At 39.2% G+C, this 20,930-nt stretch overlaps 1 protein-coding gene across 3 annotated transcripts in view; it reads right to left on the reverse strand.

The window, feature by feature from the left end:
* Positions 1-20,930, reverse strand: part of lrp4 (low density lipoprotein receptor-related protein 4) — a 113,438-nt gene that overhangs the window by 36,585 nt on the left and 55,923 nt on the right. For all 3 annotated transcript variants that reach the window (XM_058088486.2, XM_058088485.2, XM_058088487.2), the window contains exons 3-5: positions 7,265-7,381; positions 265-378; positions 54-170 (exon numbers count right to left, since the gene is read on the reverse strand). In XM_058088486.2, coding sequence (XP_057944469.2) covers positions 54-170; positions 265-378; positions 7,265-7,381 — 348 coding nt within the window. The remainder of the gene's footprint in view (positions 1-53; positions 171-264; positions 379-7,264; positions 7,382-20,930) is intronic.

Raw genomic sequence — 20,930 nt, forward strand, 5'->3', positions numbered from 1 at the left:
TATACACTCTTCGAGATGACTCCCTGAAGTTAATGCATTTTAAGTTTACTTACGGCAGTTTTCCTCATCAGATCCGTCTTTACAGTCCGTGTCTCCATCGCAGTACCAATGCTCAGCAATGCAACTGCCGTCTGTGCAGCGGAACTCCTTGTCAGAACATTTACGCATGTCTGAAAAAAAGTCAAAGTCAAAAGTATAAAGCCACTATGAAAGTATCGTATATGCATGTGACAACATGTACATGTACCACATGTTTGTACCCACCACACTGCTCATCGCTGTTGTCCCCGCAGTCATTGTCTCCATCACAGTGCCAGAGGCTACGAATGCAGTAGCCGTTTTGGCATTGAAACTCATCTTCCTCGCACTCCCTGGGCGCTGGAGAAACAAACATACACAGAGGAAGTGATTTTTCAGCGGTGTATGTCAATTTATTTGTAAGCCACTGAGCAGCAAGTACTGTAAATGCTCCCTGGGGCCAAAGCTCAACAACTATCAGTGCATCTCACGGCAAACATCTCCCATAAACACTGAAGAGAGGCTTGCTACATACCTCACACTCGGGCTAACAAAAGCACCATATTGTGCTGGATAAGTCTCAAGTAAGTCTCAAATCTTTAGTCCCGAGCCTCAAGTCTCAGGTAAAAAGTGTAAGTCAATTCTGACGTTAAGACAAGACAGGTCAAGGAATGCTTAAGCACTGTGATGTGGTTACCATATACCATATAAAATACCATGACTCCATAGTTTGGGAATGCAAGCTATGTTCATACAGTACATCCCGGCCACTCTCCAGTAGTCTGGTGCTCACAGAAATGTAAGCTACATCCTCTTTGCTTGTTCCTACACCTGACAGGACATTGATAGTAGATACATTCAATCAGGCAGATTCTGTGGGAAAGTGTTTTGGTACAAATAATGTTCACGTTAGTTAAATACTTTGAATGGGGGCATCTTTTACATAACACACTCACTGAAAATATTGAGTATTTCAAGTAAAATAGAATTAAGTTGGTCAATGTCAAAATCCAAATTGAATTGAAAGTCAACATTTTCAAGTCCAGTTCAATTGTGACTTGAGTCTTGAGTTGTGTGACTCGAGTCCACACCTCTGGTAGATGGCATCACAACTAATGGTGCAACAATTCCTCAAATAATTGGAGTAATTTATGTTTTTCTGCCTCAAGTAATCACTGATGTCACCCAAGCAGGAAACGAAGAAGGAAAAGGCAAGAAAATGAACAAAGATTCTATTTTGTTCATTCATTTCCGACCGCTTATCCTCACAAGTGTCACGGGGGTGCTGGAGCCTATCCCAGCTGCCCTCGGATGAGAGGCGGGGTACACCTTGGACTGGCCACCGGCCAATCACAGGGCACATATAGACAAACAACCATTCACACTCACATTCATACCTATGGACAATTTGGAGTCGCTAATTAACCTAGCATGTTTTTGGAATGTGGGAGAAAACGGGAGTATCCAGAGAAAACCCACGCATGCACGGGGAGAACATGCAAACTCCACACAGAGATGGCCGAGGGTGGAATTGAACCCTGGTCTCCTAGCTGTGAGGTCTGTACGCTAACCACTCGACCGCCGTGCAGATTGCAATCAATTTTGTCACCAACAAAATGTAAACAACATACAGCAAATGTGGCTAAACAGGAAGTTGAACACCGTGACGTGCATCTGTTGTATCGTGGCACTTATGTACATACCACAACAGCACATCATATCATACGGCAATATTTCATATAAATATGAAGCATATTGAGTCTTGTACAGCTAATTTAGAGCAGAAACTCCTGCAGAGAAATACACATTTTTTTCTTTACCTTTTACTCCGCCATCATTATCAATAGACAATAAAGGTACAGTACACTGACATTCTTCAGGTTGCTTCATGGTTCTATTGGGGAATCAACATTGCTATTCCATGAAAGCGTGTTACAGTTTCTTGCCATCCAAAACAACGTTTGAATGAGTATAGCAGGCTGAGCTAGACAAATACATTTGAGTGTATTAAAAAGCGAGTTCCACAGAGGCCCTCACATCAGGTTTATAGCCTCATTGACATTTGATGAAAATTATTGCTGAGGGAATTCATTTTCCAGAAATCAATAAGCTAAAATAAAATCCCACTTGCTTTATATGCAAAACCAGTTTAAATTTACAGCTTCTCTCCCTTGACTCCCCGCAGCTTGATTTATGCTTTAATTGAGAACCCTGGCGACGATATAAAAGGAAATGCTATTTCACAAAACAGTTAACCTTGAGACTGGACATAAAAGACATATTAGTCATCCACGGCCCACATGAGGTAGTAAGACAAGTCACCGTCTCCAGTAAACTTGTAGCACCATGACATTGACACTGTTTCTGTCCAAATCCTTATCTCTCAGTCTAACTCCTCAACCTTCTTTTTTAATTCATTACACTCCCATCGATTAAAGTGCTGAATGGATTTTCAAAAGCAGTCGTCTGCAGTCACCAATCTGAATCAATGGTAAATCCGTACCATCACCAGCCCAGGGCAGAGTAAACACGTTAGTCAAGGGGAACAAACGACTTATGGCCCAAAGGCAGGTAGCAATCTATAATTTATCATGTTGTGTGTGTGTGCATATGTGTGTGTGTGTGTGTTAGACAGCTGAGACAAACGCAACGAGATAAAGATAGGCAGAAACACAGACATTTCAACAGAGCAGAGATTTCAGTTTGATGTTTGAGCTCTTTCAAGGCGTGTTGCTGCTTCAAAGCCTGAGTCAACCGGGGACAGGAATGACATGATACCACTCCTGGTATGTGTACACGTGAATCATACATCACAGATATCAATCCCATAATTCAACTGAACTCAATTTATTTGACTGCCTTGAACTGCTGTTTAAGATCCAATGTTAAATGTACAACCTGGACACTTGAATTTGCATACTCGCTTGCTCTCCTAGTCTTTCCGAAGGCATCCATTTCTAGCTGCTCATATATTTCTGTTGGGAATTGAATTGATGTCAATGTACACTTCACTAGAGAAGTGTTATATCAAGATCATTATCTTCAACCTTATCTTCAGCCATTCATTGATTGCAAGGACCTACAGTAATACCTTGCTTATCATGATTAATTGGTTCCCAACAAGACTTTGATGAGTGAATTTTCGCAAATCAGAATTCCTTATTTAGAAATTGTATTTTTTTCTTAGTTAAAACAAAGACAACCCATTGACTACCCACTAAATATGTTTTTTAAACACTATTAGACCACTCAAGACATGAACTAACAACCCTATAGTGGTCTTTATACTCATATTACCCAATATGGACGTCATACGAAAAAATAAGGCATTTAAGTAAGGCTGTCAAATGGAAGTTTCTTTTAACGGCTGCAATTTTTTTGACATGCGATTGACATGTGTTTCTCCTGTTTGACCTTCAGCCAACACAGTAGTTTGATTGAAGCACGGTAACTCTGTAGCCACAAGCTGGAACAAATATTGATGGGAACTGGAGAGAGAAAAGAGTATTTAAATTGGTAAAGTTAGCTTCAAAGCCCTGGCAGATGGCTCTTGTAGCAAGACCCAAGTTATTTGTATCTACTGTCGCTGTGTTTGACTTATCACACATTACATGGCCTGCCAGAGAATGGAGCAGTGTAGGTATTGTTTTTATTGTAATATATGATGTATGACATATACATAAAGGGGGCCCAACTAATCAGTATTTTCAAAATGCAAGTCGTCCCTGTGCTGATTTTTGCACTGAACTGCGAACCAAAATTGGAGTTACAGCCGATACTTACAGGCTGTCCATGTGATGACCGTGGTTGAAGTCGAGTGCTGTCCTAAAATTAGTGAATTAGCATAAAACTAGTTCGGCAAAGATTTTCAACACCTCAATAAGGTGAAAAGCACCAAATGATCACAGAGTGGGGTATTTTATAAAATAACCAAAAAAACAATCATGTAGTTGACATATCAAAAGTATCACTATTTTGATTGAATTTCAATCAGAATCAACTTGACAGCATGAAGGAGCTGGTATCAAAGTATCGATATTTCAGTATTGATCACCACTTTCCTAGCCTGCTCTCATTAATGCATTTCATAGATTTTGTGCAAAGGGAGTCAATATTTTTTTAATGATTCTGAAGAAAGACAGTAAGAATTTTAGGAATAGTAGCATGTGAACTGCCACATCCTTACGAATGAGGTCTGAGTCACATTTAAAAAAAAATCAGAATTCTGCTGTTCACACAGACATGAACAAATCATATACAGGTCACATATGAGCAAATCAGAATTAACCTGTAGTGTGAACATAGCCAAAAGGATAATAAAAGCTAACACCTATTTCCAGACAATTTTATGCAAACATGCCATCCTTTATGTCTTTCTTTTCAATAATATATTATATATTTCAAGCCATCCATTTCTGATTTGTCCCCAGTCAACATACAATACTTGTGATGCACATACTTTTTTCCTTGAGTAAAATCAAAATAAAAACCTGATTTTATTCGCATTTAACGAATACACCAACCTGAGTTTCTCCCCCAACCTCCCACGCTTGTTGTATTTGCTGCCATCAGCGAGGTAAACAAAGGAAGGCCAAAGGTTGACAAGCCCTGAAGACCCTGATCACTCACCCAGCTGCCAAACGGCAAAGGGCAAAGGGTGCTCTGAGTAATTACCGAGCTTCCTCAATATGTGGCTGGTTTATTTTTTGTTTCCCCTTATATAGAAAATCAAAATCAAATCAAGAATATAGAATAAAAAATATATACATCCACAGAAAAAAATCACATTGAAATGTGTATGGGTGCGATTGTGACTCTGCGGGTCACTGTCTCTAAATAATAAATTAAAACCGCTGTACCAAAGGGTGGAACACAGTATATGGAAAAACATTCAGGGTGGGGAAAAAGAGACTAGGAATGCATTAAATAATAAGCAGTTTTGGGAAAAAGGGGGAGGAATGAAAATTTACTCTGCGAGAAACTAAAAAATTAATAGCTGCTTCACAAAAGCTTCCCACCCCAGATAAAAATGAAAGACGATAACAATGTCTGTCGCCGGTCCTTTTGATGGGTGGTAGCTTGTCATTTCCCTGTGCTGATTTCATGGTCTGTCTCCTGCAGAATTCAACTTTGTAAATAATTGATCTGCGCAAATACAGTGGCAGTTGAAGCCGGAGTCATATTCTTCATGTTGTTGCTACATAGCGAGCTAAATGACATAGCACAGTATGCCACAACACAATAACAATACAAATAGAGTGTAGAGCAAAGCCTTAGTCAACAGATGTGTGGGGGGAAAAGGTTCTATATTGTTTCTTCTTTTGGTCTGGACATAATTGATGATCTCGGGTTGGAGAGGAGTGGAAAAAAATGTTGATGTTGATTAAATGCAAGGGGGGGCACTTTGCATTGATCTGTATTGACAATGTATGTGCTGAAATTAGATCTTAAAAGGACACTTTGTGTTCTTTTCTGCCACTAAGAGAACCATTCTAAAGAAGAGAGTGATTCAACTGAATCATTATGGATTCACTGAGCCTTCTGTGGTCTTATAACTCAAAGTCAAATAATCTGAGAGAATGCAATCAAGTGTTTTATTTTGTATTTTTTAAACTGTCAACATGTCCTCCAGAACTGTGATTCACTTTGCCCAAATAGTTGTGTTGTTTTGTTGTTAAATGTTAAAAGAAGATATTTTCATTTGATAATATTTTGTTAATCAATCAAGCATTTCCATCATGTCCGGACCTATAAAATAGTTTAATTACATTCACTTTTCAACTTTTAAATAAATTTTTATCAGGTTATTTTCACAAGTACAGTGGTATGACAAAGTTTTTCCTTTATAAATCAGTGGTTGTTTGGATCAGTCATTTCAGTTAAATATATCATATAACAGACAAACACATGCATGAGAAATGAAATGAAGTTTATAGTATTTACAGAAAGCGTGCAATAATTGTTGCAAGACAGAAGTGCTGGAACAGATCCCCAAATGGACTGGTTGTATCGGAGTGCTTAATAGCGGAGATTTTAAATGCAGGCCAGTATAACCCGATATTTGTTTAGACACTTTTTGCTGTCATCGGCTCGATATCTATATTGAAATGGGATTCAGAATTGAGAATTTGCTGACTTCTGTTCTCACACTTCAATTTCAATTTCAAATCCATTACTAGCCACTTACTGGAAATGGCAAAATCCAGGTACTGAACGTTTTCTGTCCTTGTTAACATTAGATTCATAGAAACTCTTTCTGCAAAAAACAGTTGGTCTTGATGGTTGCTAACACAGCCAAATCATTCAAGCCAAAATTCTTTTTAAAAAACAGCGGCCTTGGTGTAGACGGAGGTAACATAATAACTGTAAAGCCAGCCATTCAAAATGCAAGCATTGTTGACCTATCCCATTGTTAAATATCATTTCACATTGTTACATGCTTTATATGTTCATTTATTGTGCAATAATGAAATATGAAGCCATTGTTTACGATGTTTTCAAATAAGAAAAGCCTGCATGAAAAGGCACATGCGTGCATAGACATGGTCTACCATGCATGCAAAACTGGGGTATTTTGGACTGAAAACTGCACATGTAATCTAAACCAGTGATTCTTAACCAAAAGGGCTGCAGCCAAAACTTGGGTCTCAAGCGCCACCTAAAGGGCCGCAAAAAACTTAGATTTTTGCACCAGTGGGCCTCGAGGGCCGTGGGACTGCATAGTAGGTTATCAACTGAAGACACCGGCGATAGGCTAGCCGCTATGCTACTGTATGCTATCCATGAGACGCTCAGTTGCAGTGCAGCTTCCAACCAGATGGTGGCGGTAATGTGTCAGTCAGTTATTTAACAAGCTCACACAACATCAGAAGAAGACATTCAACGACAACTAGCAATGGAGAAGTTTTAAAACGAAAAAATTAAGACAAAAGTGGTGCCAGTCCCCGCAAAAAGACTACATTTTTACCTTTCATCAAGTACGGCTTGTTAGCATGTTAAACTGTGAGTGGATTTGATTTATTATTGAAAACAAATTAAATCTCTACAGTGTTAGTATTTAATGGGCCCTGGGGAACTCTGTACTGGAAAAATCGGGCCTCAATGTCAAAAAGGTTAAGAACCCCTGATGAAAATTACATGCCTTATTGTTCCTTATGTGCTGTTCTTTATTAATGGCTGTAAGAATGACTGATTGTTTGCAAATGTTAACTATCACCAACTACTACCATAACAAGAGATAACTTACGGCAGTCCTGCTCATCGGAGTCATCCTCGCAATCATTGTCTCCGTCACAAACCCACGAGCGGCGGATACATTTGCCGTTGTCACAGTGGAAGTCCAGCGGTGAGCAGGTGGGAAGCACTGCAAACAAAGAAATCGGTGTGAACACATAACAAAGTAAACAGGCAGTGGAAATGAGAGAAAAGGAGAGGAATGTCAATGCATTTAGTCCTTGCCAAACAAGTAAAGGAAAAATGTAACAAGTTTAAAATGAAATTCCCTTTATTTATCTGACCCTGAGCAGCTCAGCGCATTCCTGCTTAACTTCATATCCGCTGTAAGTGCAGCTACTCGCTGTCTAATGACTGGCTCTTTGTCATCCTTAGACAGAGCTAATTCAATTACAGCTCAGAAATGGATGAAAGCAGGAGGAGGGGAGCTACTAGTCCTGCCACCGGACTTGCCTGTCAATACCAGATATTAAATATTGACTGGGCAACCCAGACTTTATGAAAAATGCATGACGTCACACAGTGAGTTAACTACCGTGGCAGACAGGCAGACAACCCAGTGAGTGAATTAAGTGTGCGTGGTGGGTGTGGCACCGGTCTCTTGGGTAGGTAAGCCCCACTGACCCACATACCCTTGCTTGGATATTACATTATTCAAGACAAAGACAAAGACAGGGAGACATAATCAAACAGAAACTGCTTGCCCAGTCCCTCTACATTCTCTTCACGTCTGGTGAACTCGCTTTTTGTACTAATTTAACAGCCATCGTGTTCATCTGGCTCATGTATTAAACAGCAGATGGGCTACACTACGGTGTGTTTATTTGACATTTGAGAACAGTCAATCAGCGTGAACCGGATAGCATCTGAAAGGATATTTAAAATACTGATTTAACCTTCACATAAAGAGATTTTTTTCAATCAAAGTGTCATATTTTGATATGTAAACTATTATATGAACTGGTAAGTTTAAAAACACAGACACCGCCCTTTGACTCCCTCCCATTTTTGAGCTCCATTCAGGGTTACTGAGATGAGAAACACGAAATAACTCATGGCAAAACAGGAAGGTGGTGTCCAAGTTGATCTCGTTTGCCAGATCGTGTCTTTGGGAACAGCCACATCACGTCTTCAGCGAAGGCTAAAGTAATCTTAAATGTTAATTGTTCCCTTTCATTCATCATTTATATGTATTTAGAAGCATTTTGAATGGTTTTCTGCATATAAAACTATATTTTGAAATATTTTTTGTTTTGTGTTGAACAGTTTTGTTTTTCTGGAAGATTAATTGAATTTACATTATTTCTTTGGGAAAATTGATTCGGTTAGCGGTTTGGAGCCAGACCTTGTGGAACGGATTAATGATGCCAACCAAGGTTCCACTGTATGCGCAGACACAAATCCCAATGGGGTTGTTCTACATTTAGCAACAATTTCAAAGTGCTTCAACTTGAGGGTGTGCATTGATTTTTTTTAAAAAAATCTATTTTTTCCTTAGACAAAATACTACTTTGTTCCAAACTGAACAGCCCCTGAGGACACAGGTAGAATTGTATAGAAATTATTATAATTACATTGTAGTGATTACATTTAATGTAAGTTGAACATTTAACTCATTCTTAACACTTCGGCTAACAGAAAGGCATTTCAGTCAAGCTGAGCATCTCTCTGCAATTAAAACAGACAGCCCAGGAAACATTATTAATGTTTTCTTTTGGGTTTTCTTAATTGCCCGTGTGTGTAAAAATTTCAAAATTCATAAAACCAGATAAAGTGAGGAAAAAGTAAAATTAAAAAAACAAAAAGTAAAAATGTACATTTTACAGATTCAAGTTGATGAACTACAGACAGGGGCTGCACGGTGTGCAAGTGGTTAGCATGTAGGCCACACAGTCAGGAAATCAGGAAGACCTGTGTGCGATTCTACGCTTGAGCATCTATGTGTGGAGTTTGCATGTTCTCCCCATGCGGGTACTCCGGTTTCCTCCCACATTCCAAAAACATGCATGTCAGTTTAATTGCTGACTCCAAATTGTCCATAGGTGTGAATGTGAGCGTGAATGACTTCTATATGTGCCCTGTGATTGGCCAACGACAGCTGGGATATCAGCGACCCCGGTGAGGATAAGCGGCAGATTATAGAGAGAATGCCAAGACTTTGTGTCGCGGCAGCACGGCTCACAATGTTCATCTCTTTAATTGGCCAAAAGACAAAAAAGACCAAATTCTTCTGGAACATGCGCATGTGGAAAGGACCATTGTAGTGGTTGATGTTTTGCTCTGCACATTTTAGCTATGACTGGAGCGTTTCCAGAGAGCTGGGCGACAAGGCAAGACAACCATTTCAGCCATGAGCTTGAGTCCAACAACCAGTCCAGCGGAACCTCGGACTTCAACACCTAAGAGTAAAGCAAGTCGAGACGCTGTTGAAAAGCGAAACAGACTTAGAATGAGTAGTGAGGATAAGCGGCACAGAAAATGCATGGTTGGATGGGCCTATCATCCTTATCATTCTCTTATCTGTGCATCTTAAAGATATCAAAACAGATACAGGCAGCTTATCAATGCACATAATGGGACACACATAGTCCGCCTGGTAAAACACCTCAAAAAATGTTTTATTTTATACCCATGCTGTAACTATTACATGATAACATGTAATACAGAAAGTGGCCTGGCGTGTTGCGTTGTGTGGTGAAGCTTCTATGGATGAAGGCACAAAGACGATAGTTCGTTAGCTGTAGCTACTGTAGCTGCTTTTGTATCGATATAAGCAGACCAAATTGGCTGGCGGGAGATGAAAAGGGCATCGTAGTAACCGGATTATCATAATAACCGGGTATCGTACTAACAGAACTAATTATATCATAAAAGACTAGAAATTTGCCGGGAAATGAAAATAGTATCGTAATAAGCAGTAATTCGTTATAACCGATATCGATATAACAAGACTTTACTGTACATTACTTTACAGGGTTGTGTGTGTGAAGGTTTTATTGGAGTGTCTTGTTTTTTTTTTAAGAGAGACGATCTTTATAATGTAGCGTCGCTGTCGTTAAAGCTGACATAATAGTTGGTCAATATTCTGCATTGTACGTTGGTAGTGTATTGTCTCTCTATTTGTGTTCCTGTGTGTGTGTAGTTCTTTTGACCCTAGGAGTAGGGATTGTGTGTGACGTGGTGACACGCCGCGATTCGGAGCTCAGACATTGTCTCGCACAGGTACACTAAGCTTGAGTATCATCTAGTGGCTCAAATGTGACATGACACAATGATCTTTGAATGATAATAATAGTTGAAATTATTGAAAATCGGATGATAATTAATTGCATAAACTTTGTCATCGTGACAAGCCTAAACATGCTAAATAAATACAGCACATCAAGAGGGGAAAAATCGTTGCAAATACTTTTCTCTCTCCCTTACGCACTCCCTTGTACTCATACATACACCTTGTTTTTTTTAATAAATATATATCAGGTGGAACTACAGGGACATCCTTGCAAGGTTGATGAGCCCTTTGCTGCATTGATGCTCATCATCAGATAGATTCCGCTCACCTCAGCATCGCTACCAATGAATCCCTTCCTCTGAGACTGAGACTGACAAACACACACATAGGCATGCATGGGCACACACACTCGCAAACTGTTTCTGACCTTTAATGTTTTCCTCATGTGGTTGTTTGGCGCATTCCAGGCATCCATTTACTCTGTACTTCATTTCATTTTTTGCCCAAGATTTCTTGGACTATACTTGCCCAAATGAAAGAAGAAGAAAGATGGGGTCTGGATGGTAGCCTAACTTCACCTCAAAAATGTTCAATTGTTGGCCACATTTTTGGTGCGGATGTGCACCCTATGAAGTGCACGTGTGCTACACGTCTTTAAGTAGATGTATGTGTGCATCTTTAAGTGGCCTTGAGCAGCAAGTTAATGGCCCGCTCTTTCCTGTAGAGCAACGGAATCAAGTGCCTCTAATGGGACCAATATATCTGTCTAAACGCGCGCTTATCACAGGGGCTCAACAGATGAAGGGATGAACAGCTTAGAAAGAGAGGGCTGTCTGAAAAACAGATGTGAACCCCGGGGAACGATAGAGGACTCAGCACATCTAAAGAGACTTAGGAACTTCAGTAAAGGTTTTGTCTTTGTGTCCAACACATGTCATTTCCTCTCCCGATTACTGTCATTTCCCAGGGAAACACTTAATCATAGTGGCGTTTTATTAGTCTGCACACAGATACAGTAGTGCATCTAACAATATGGCAAATATCAGAGTGACTGTCATTTTTGAAGAGATGAAGAAAACAGAAGATGAACTTAATTACAATAGAATTAAAATACATACATGCCTGTCAGAAAAAAATATTGCTCAAACTAAAGCAGATATACATGTTCAGAAACATTTACATCAGGGGACTCAAACATGCGGCCCGCGGGCCAAATGTGGCCCACAGGACACTAGTTTGAGGCCCCCGCCTTGATATGAAAGTTTAATGTTAGTGCGGCCCGCGCAAGTTTGATATGGATGCTGTATGGTATCATGTACCCAGAAAAAAATATTACGTTTGATTAATGTTCATGTTAAAGGTTAAATAACTGTTCCTCCCTATCCGTGTGGAAGTGGTAAGTTTTTGGCTTTTTAAGTTTAAAGGAAATAACTTGAAGGCTACCGTTTAGGTCGCTCTCTAGTTTGCCAGTTAGCATGTGTCTCAAGATCCTGCAGTTGCGCAATAAAAATAAGTAAATAAAAAAAAAAGTAGTATAAATGTGACTATAGTCGTGTTTTGTCATGTCTACAGGGCTCTAATAATGCTTTGTTGATTTTAATCTGAAAAAAATAATTTGTCTACCCACCAACTATATGTCGTTTCTTAATTTTTAATTAATTTTTATTATTATTATTTAATTATTAATCGATATAAGCAGCCCAAATTGGCTGGCGGGATATGAAAAGGGCATCGTAGTAACCGGATTATCATAATAACCGGGTATCGTACTAATAGAACTAATTATATCATAAAAGACTAGAAATTTGCCGGGAAATGAAAATAGTATCGTAATAAGCAGTACTTTGATATAACCGATATCGATATAACGAGACTTTACTGTATTTATTTATTACTGATTGATTGATTTTCTTTATTCTTGATCTTATTTTGTGTAGAAAAATAAAAATGAAGATATGTGAGAACAGTGGAATGTTTTATCAGAGCTTTTCTTGTAGAAAATCGGAACCAAAGCAAAGTTTATTCATTTTTCTGTTTTTAATAAATGCTTTTTGGGTTTTTTTTTTGGAAAACCTGATGCAGCCCAGCCTCGCCCAGACCCTAGCTCTAGTGGCCCCCAGGAAAATTGAGTTTGAGACCCCTGATTTACATAATGTTGTACAGGGGGACCTTGGTTGGTGTACACCCTTAGTCAACGCAAAAAGTCTGCCTTGGTAAGCATACATTTCCCTGTTAGCGTACAATAAGGTGCACATCTTGTCATGTTGTTAATACAACAATAATGTATAATAATGTATCATAAAACGTCCCTGTTAGCAGCATGTTAACATGGCGTTATCAGCGGTCGAGTCAATTACATCAAGTCTGCTTTTCTTATTGATCACGGCTACAAAATAATCCACAATGGGGCCAAAAAGCAAAACTCAGAGGTGGTGTCAGTGTTGATGGCTGTTTGCCCCTCACTGGCTGCCTCAATGCCGTCTTTGTCAATTATTATGGTAATGGTAATGGTTTAATTTCATTTGAACATGCATCAGATTACAATTGAGTGCATCCCATAATCAGTTCACAGTTCCACATGTCCAAAAGGAGTAGGAAGAAGCAAAGCTTATTAAATCCTACCCCTCCATCTGGTACTTTTACAATCAGTAACTGTTATATTTGTTCACTTCCTGCTTTCCATAATACAGTTTAAGTTTTTTTTTAATAATGCACAGTGTACCAAAGTACGAGGTGATATGACCATGTATATTAAGCCTATTGAATGCTCTTCTGTCATTCATATGCATCTTGAATTGTTTTCTGATGTAAAGCTATATAACAAATGTTTTTTGTTAACATTTTTTTGGGTGTCCAGAATGAATTAAGTGTATATTTCCTGTAGTTCCTATGGGAAAAATTTATTTGGTTAGCATACGTATATAGCATATCTGACCTTCTGGAATGGATTTATGACATTAACCAAGGTTACACTGTATTATTATCCCTAAAAGCTTTAGATTTTGTACGTCAGCTATAAATTTAGGATCTTGAAAAATGTAATTCTTCAAAAGTTCAATGACTATTGAGCGACTAAAGCAACAGCCCAAATGATTTTCAAAGACATCCACCCTTTGAGGCATTTTAAATCAGTGCATGCTCTGCTCGGCATCAAAAAACCTTTCGGGAATTTCACATTTCTCCCAGGTGAGTTTTAATTCTATCCGATTAAAGGTGCTTAAGGTAGCTGTTTTTATAATGTAAATTAGCTTCTCAAATGTGCTGCCAGTCAGTAACCCCCTGGTGGTTGTGGCATTAGCATACAAAAGTCACAAAATGATGGGAATGTGATTTTAATGGTCTTACTGGTCTTAAATTTGATTTTGTTTTCATTCATTCATTCATTCATTTTCTACCGCTCATCCTCACAAGGGTCGTAGGCATGCTGGAGCCCAGCCCAACCCAGTCTTTGGGCGAGATGCGGGGTGCACCCTGGACAATTTGGAGTCACCAATTAACCTAGCATGTTTTTGGAACATGCACAGGGAGAACATGCAAACTCCACACAGAGATGGTCAAGGGTGGAATCGAACTTGGGTCTCCTAGCTGTGTGGCCTGCACGCTAACCACTTGGCCACAGTGCAACCCTTGATTGCGTTGTTTTTCCAAGAAAAAAAATATGACCATAGTTGAATAATGTGTGTGAGTGATTGCTGAATAGTTGTATATTGTACACATGTAGTTACTATTATAAATATTAAGTTATATGTGAATTAAAGTGGGGGGAAAATAATGATGGGTCATTTAAGGTTGCTGAAACTCAACAAAAAATATTCCAATGAAAAAGATAGCTGATTGTGAGAGGCCTGAAAATGCTTCCCTTTTGTCACTGTGATCTCTCTCCTCCTGTGCTTTGGTTTATTTGACACAGGCGGCTTATCTGATTCTAGACCGCACTGGTCAGCAGCCAGGGAAAATTCGACACTGGCAGGGCAGAGCAGAGCTGTCAGCTGAGTTTTTCTTGGCAGTATCCAGCAGAGGCTTGTGTGATGCGTTTTATCGGCCCTGCGCCACCACACTGTGCGGACCCGCTATGACAGCATTTATGAATTCATCAAAACATCAAGGCTCATATTTCTGCCTACATTACTGTTCGTGATTGTATGTAAAAATTAACTGATGGAAAGTCTTATTTTTAATCTGATTGCATACAATAATCTGTGTAAACTATGAATGGAACACAGAGTATCAACTATTTATGTAATATATGTAATATATGTAATGTTGGTGAGGCGAGTGTTAAGATGTGTTACCTTAGTCGATGAATGCAGAAGGCTTGTTGTCATGACAAAATTTCAACCAAATGAAACATATTTGAGTGCAGCATTCTTGACAACCCACAAATCTTTAAGAGACTGAAATGCAATAATGTAGATATTTACATATTCAATGGAGAAAAGTGTTGCAAAATGTGGTAAAAGTATAGCATCGGCTCCCCCTTTGCACTTTTGGTGTCTGTCTCTACATAATGTATACCACATAGCTTCATTCACATTGACTCAGATCAAATTTAATGTTAACTTATGGCATAAGCTCAAGTATCAGAAATAAGGTAGTCTAAGGCTACCAGTAGGTCATGTTTAGGTCATATTTACGCAAAGCCAGCTGGATTACAATTTACAACTTTACTTGGAATGTTGACTACAATTTAACGACCAGTACAGAAGACATGGACAGACATCAGTCAAAGATTTGCAGAAGACTTTATGTACTCATAAATGCTTGCTGTCTATTCCAATACAGACTGACTGATATATGGTACAACTTCAATCAAATGAGGGATGAATTAGAAAGTGCTTCGGGGGAGGGCTATTTTGTATAACTGATACTCAAGCCTAATTTTGATATGCTCAGGCCAACCAAATTGAGGATCAAAAACAAACAATTCAGCCTTTGCAAAAATAATTTAGCTTACTTTTTAATATTGTGCAAGTAAACCTAATGTCAGCAGTGAGAGTACAGCATGTTTGTTTTGGAAAACGATGGCTCAAGTCTGAATATGACCTACATTTGTGAGCTGGTAGCACCAGCATGATAAATGAGAGCGTTCTTCGACAGCAAAAAGCCAAAGCAGTGAAGCTCTGTGCTGATGCTGCATGATGGCAGGAGTACAAGAATGCCAAGAGCAAAACCATCTTCTCCACCCGGATCGTGCTTGCTGCAAATGAATGCTGTAGCTCATCTTTTCTTAATTCCTTTTGATACATTGATATACGGCATAATCACAGGGAGATCAATCAAATGAAGAAATAAAATTGCTTCCACGTGTCTCAACTTGTTCAGTATCCATCAGAACATCATTAAAAAAAAAAAAAAAACTTTAACAACCGCTGCACACAAAGAGGTCAACATACAAGCAGTCAATTGTAGACTCCATTACAGCACTCCTCCCTCTCACCTGATCACAACAACAGTGTGTGCTAACATGTTAACAAAGCAAGGAGCATGAGTGATGTTGGCCATGAGGGAGTATTTTTGGTGAAATTCTCAAAAAGATTTAGCATATTGCAAAACTCGTCATGCACTAGTTTCCCGTGGTGGCAGAGAACTGAGGAAACGACTAAAATAGTTGCACCTTTGAAGCAGTATCACAAAAAAACAGTAAGACCATAGCTCACTCAAAATGCCAGTGCTATCCAAACCAGTGTCATTGTCAAGTGGTGAGCAATGTTGGGTTTAGATGTTGTTGGATGCAGTTTGCAAATGTAGAATCGTTCATACATCTGTAGGTTGTCAGATAATCCTTATTTGTCAATGTCATATTTGGCAGATGGTACCTGTAGTTTTCTGTTTTCAACACATAAACGTTAATCAACTTTTGTTTGAAATATCATCAAACCAGCTTGTTAAAGACCTAACGTACTTTCATTCATTCATTTTTGACCGCTTATTCTCACGAGTGTGACGGGTATATTGGAGCCTGTCCCAGCCAATCACAGGGCACATATAAACAAACAACCATTCACACTCACATTCATACCTATGGACAATTTGGAGTCGCCAATTAACCTAGCATGTTTTTGGAATGTGGGATGAAGCCAGAGTACCTGGAAAAAACCCACACATGCACGGGGAGAACATGCAAACTCCACACAGAGATGCCCAAATCGAACCCAGGTCTCCTAGCTGTGTGGCCTGTCTGCTAACCACTCTCCACCGTGCAGGCTACCTACTGTACAAAGAAGGTTAAATGAAGTCCTTGTTATTGGTGTTCCTTTCTCTCCGCTCATCAACCTCTAAACAGGTCTTGTCTGTGCCCGTTTCAGTTACTGAAAGAGGCAGTAAATACTGAAGAGCCTGGACTGGGCATGGCTTTTAGGGAAACAGAGGGTGGCAAGCAGAAGACGAAGGAAAAGAGGAGGATTATGCTAATGTGTCCAAACAGCTCAGATCAAAGCAAATGTCAGAAAGACATAAGAAGAAAAATACAAGGTATGAAAAAATGGACTGGAAGGCAAACGTGCTGTGTGAAGCAAAAAAAAAAAGTCCACCTTGTAAGGAATAAGAAGCATGATAAGGGGATGGAGGACAGGATGCTGAGATGAGCTGATGAAGGTCTGGAGTGAGAAATTGACATGACAGAGAAGGAGGGAACGGGGTCCTAATCTTCTCGGCTCCTGCTTTTGGGCCAGTTGTTCTCCTGCCGGCACAGCTCCTTTCTGATTGGTTGCAACTGCAGAGAGGTGGATTAAAGGATGGAGGGGGTATTTCTTATTTTTTGGTACTGTGTGTGCATGGATGTGACTCTGAGGTGAGAGTTAGTTTCAATACTGCAAAGGACACTTTCTATCATCTAAATATTGTCTTCTATATTGACATCATTCATTTAAAATATGTCCAAAATATGGTGCAAGTCCATTTTTGGGAGGCCAGAGTAGAGGAAGCCCAACTTTATGCATGCACAGGCGCACCCATACGCACATACACACACCCTGCATACAACCTTGTCATGCTTGGGATTTGACTCCAGCAGCGATTCAAAACAGCAGCATTTCAGAACGCCGGATCAGTACATTCAAACATACTTGGGTGGTATATTGCCGGTGTTGATAAACTGTATAAACAAGCAACCACATCACGGTGGGCTCAGATTTAATGCAATCTTCAACAATTTGTGTGTGAAAGAGGCCACACACCAACATTTCATATCTGCTTTCATGTCACCTCACGCTAGCTGAAAACATTTACACTTTAATTTACTCAGCTCCTTTGAACTCAGCAGGAATCACTGCGGATCATGTCCTGCATACTTCAGTGTAACCAACATAAATCCAAATACTACATTTCAAGGATGTGCAGAACATAGGACGGGAGGAGACAAATGGTAAACTAGAGAAATATGTATAATATAAATCTTTAAGTATTCTATCTCATAATCTGTTCTGAACATCCTGAAGTAGAGTACATTTTATTATCTCCAACTCGGAAGAGAGTTCACTACGACCTTATTTTGCCTTAAATTTCTGTCAAACAGACTAGATTATATGAATATCAAATGTAGAGTGTTGTATCATTCCATCTGTTGTTTTCTGAAATCTGCAGTATTTAATTTTATTGTCAATTTATTAGCCCACTTTTCCCCCTGTAAGTGTAACATTTACATATCATTTTCTGGATTGCATGTTCATCATAAAACTAAGTTTTAAACACACTAAAAACACTAAAAAAGAAGAACAAATGCACAACTTTTGGATGCAACGGTTATACAAGTTCATAGTTGTGCTGGCTGTAAAACCGTGACCATATATTATCGATTGTTAATGAATGTCACAAGCTCTCAAGCACAAAAAAGTGATGCTGTGGCCTTGTGCCACCCATCTCAGCTCGATTGTCAATGACAAAGGAGTATTTATTAAATCTATCAAATATAAATATTCTGCTTTACTGTATTAGTTGTTTTATTATTGTTTTATTGCTCTGTCCTTGAGATGTGTTACTCAGCTTATATGCTTGAGATTTTTTTCACAAGTGAGGTAGCAGCTTCTATGTTAATCCTTGTCATTGAAAATATTTGTATGTGCTTGAAGTTGCATGCATGCCACATCAGCAACACCAGATTCAGTCTGACTATATTGTGCCCAGTTTGTGAGTCATACAGTCAAGCTCACATAAGCAGAATGAACACACCCCCACGTACTGCCACCATGTGCTTCTGACCATATGTTTTAAATCATTTCAATAGTGGGCCACATGCTTCCTAAAATGACCACGCTTGTGCTGCTTTGGACAAGAATCACCACCTAGTGACTGTCAACGGGCGTCGTCATTCATCATGTAAAGCAGGAGAACTACCAGCTGCAAAGCCCATTTCCTACTCCAGCTTGAACCTCCAACTATTTTAGTACTCTTAGGCCTTCTTTTACACCACCTTCAATTCAGCTCCCTCATACGCCTGTAAAAGGGGGCTTAATGTTCTTCAAAGTCCCTCATCAACTCTCCTCTTCCTCTTTGGGGTCTCACTGCAGAGATAAAACTTTATCTGGAGGAACAGGAGCATAAACCTTCACTTCCACATGAACAGACACAAGACAACACACACATCTGCCCTACACAATTTCCACATGATTCCCACATTGTAATTAGATCCACAGTTTATAAGGGGTGGGGGGGGGCTTCACAGACTTCCTATATCTCCACATTCTTTCAGTGTTATGCGGAACAATAGTTGCTTTCTCCGAAAATTGATTAATTGACATAAATGGTGTGCAAGTTCAAACAAAGTCTGGATGCCACAGAAATGCACTGTTCAAAAGTTGCTGAGAAGAACTTTGTGTGTGTTTATCAGTGTGTCTATCTCTTAGCGTGCGTATGTTGTGTGTGAGATCCATTTTGCTTTTACACTCTCACGGTCACACAGGTCTATTGTTCCTGCTTAAAAATGCCTCTACAAATTACATTTAAAGCTGCATTTAAAGACATTTAAATTTACATTTAAAGACTGCATTCTTTTCCCATCTAGAGTATTTTACGATACAACACTAGTGACAAGTCTCTTTTCCCTCTGCCTATACACCCAGAGTTACATTGGAATCTGAAGCAAAAATTAGAAGACAGCATTTTGTGAGCAAAACTATTGGGACACGTGACCGACTGGTGTATTTTATTTCCACCGTGTCTTCAATTACATTGCTTTTTCAATCAATAAATATCATGGGTATACACTCAGTCTCAGATGAAGTAGGATAGGTTTTGCCTGAATAGACTGCATTTAGAGGTGAAAACAACAAGAAAACCACATAATTCGGTGAAAAATAAGCAATCGTGAATATTAGAGAAGATGGAAAATCAATCACAACCATTGGACAAACATTAGTCATAGCCATTAAAACCATTTAGAATGTCCTGAAAAAGAAACCACTGGTGTACTAAGTCAAATACATCAAACAGGTAGACCCGTTGTCTCCAGAATTTTTTCAAATTTTAAATTAGGATTATCAGAATAAGAATGACCTTTATTGTCGTTTTACATATAGTAGAATGAAATTGCAGCAGCTCCATTTTCAGTGCAAGACAGTATGGCAGTCATAATTAATTTTTACTCACTTTTTAGTCCCTCCTGCGAGGCTTTTTTCCTACATCATTTTACATTGTATGCAATGGACACACCAATTACAGAATGATGTCATCTAGTGACTTTCGGGACAGCCAATTGCTACTTTTCTTACTGAAAAGTTGCCAATATTGGCGGCTGCCATCTCTTGTGTCCCTGCAGCAATACCGTTGCCTCCGCATTGTGCTGTTAACAAGGAATAATAAGAGTGTAAAATTGACTACAGGGGTGTTATTTAATGTCTACAGTGATCTAATAATGGTTAAAAAAATGGTTAAAAAAATATTCCGTTTATTAATATCAAATCCTAGTTTGTGGAAAATTCATTTATGGCGGCCGGGTCTTGAACCAATTGACCACGATAAACTACTTTATTTTTTTTTTACCACTGAAGGTTTTTTGCTGTGCTATTCATAGCCTGGCCAATCAAACTACATGGGGGTGGCTAATGGCTGAGTGTAGAACAACTAGGCAAACGGCTGATCAAACGGTACCAGTGTGTACGAAAGATCCAGCCATATGCTCTCCAATCAATCAACTGCTTCCATGTGTCTTCTTCAATAAGTTTCACACAATAGATCAATATGCAGCTGTAAGACTGGGTGAACATTTAACTGGCCACAGATCAATAACACTTAGCATCCTATCTCCCAATTTCTAACTAGTTCGATGTGACAAATTTAGATTGACGGAGATGAGTATCATCATACATCTCCAAGGAGGGCTGCTTCTATTTCAGTGCTCTCCAACCGACATTGTACATTGATACAAAATGTAAAAGTGGAGAAGGCATCCTCCTCCTGACAACTGACATGTACTTCAGAAAAATACTTCTGTCTGGTTTTGCTGCCAAGACTT

Source organism: Doryrhamphus excisus, linkage group LG13 (genome assembly GCF_037039965.1).
Source record: "Doryrhamphus excisus strain RoL-2023G ecotype Guam linkage group LG13, RoL_Dexc_Guam_v1.1, whole genome shotgun sequence".
Lineage (NCBI taxonomy): Eukaryota > Metazoa > Chordata > Actinopteri > Syngnathiformes > Syngnathidae > Doryrhamphus > Doryrhamphus excisus.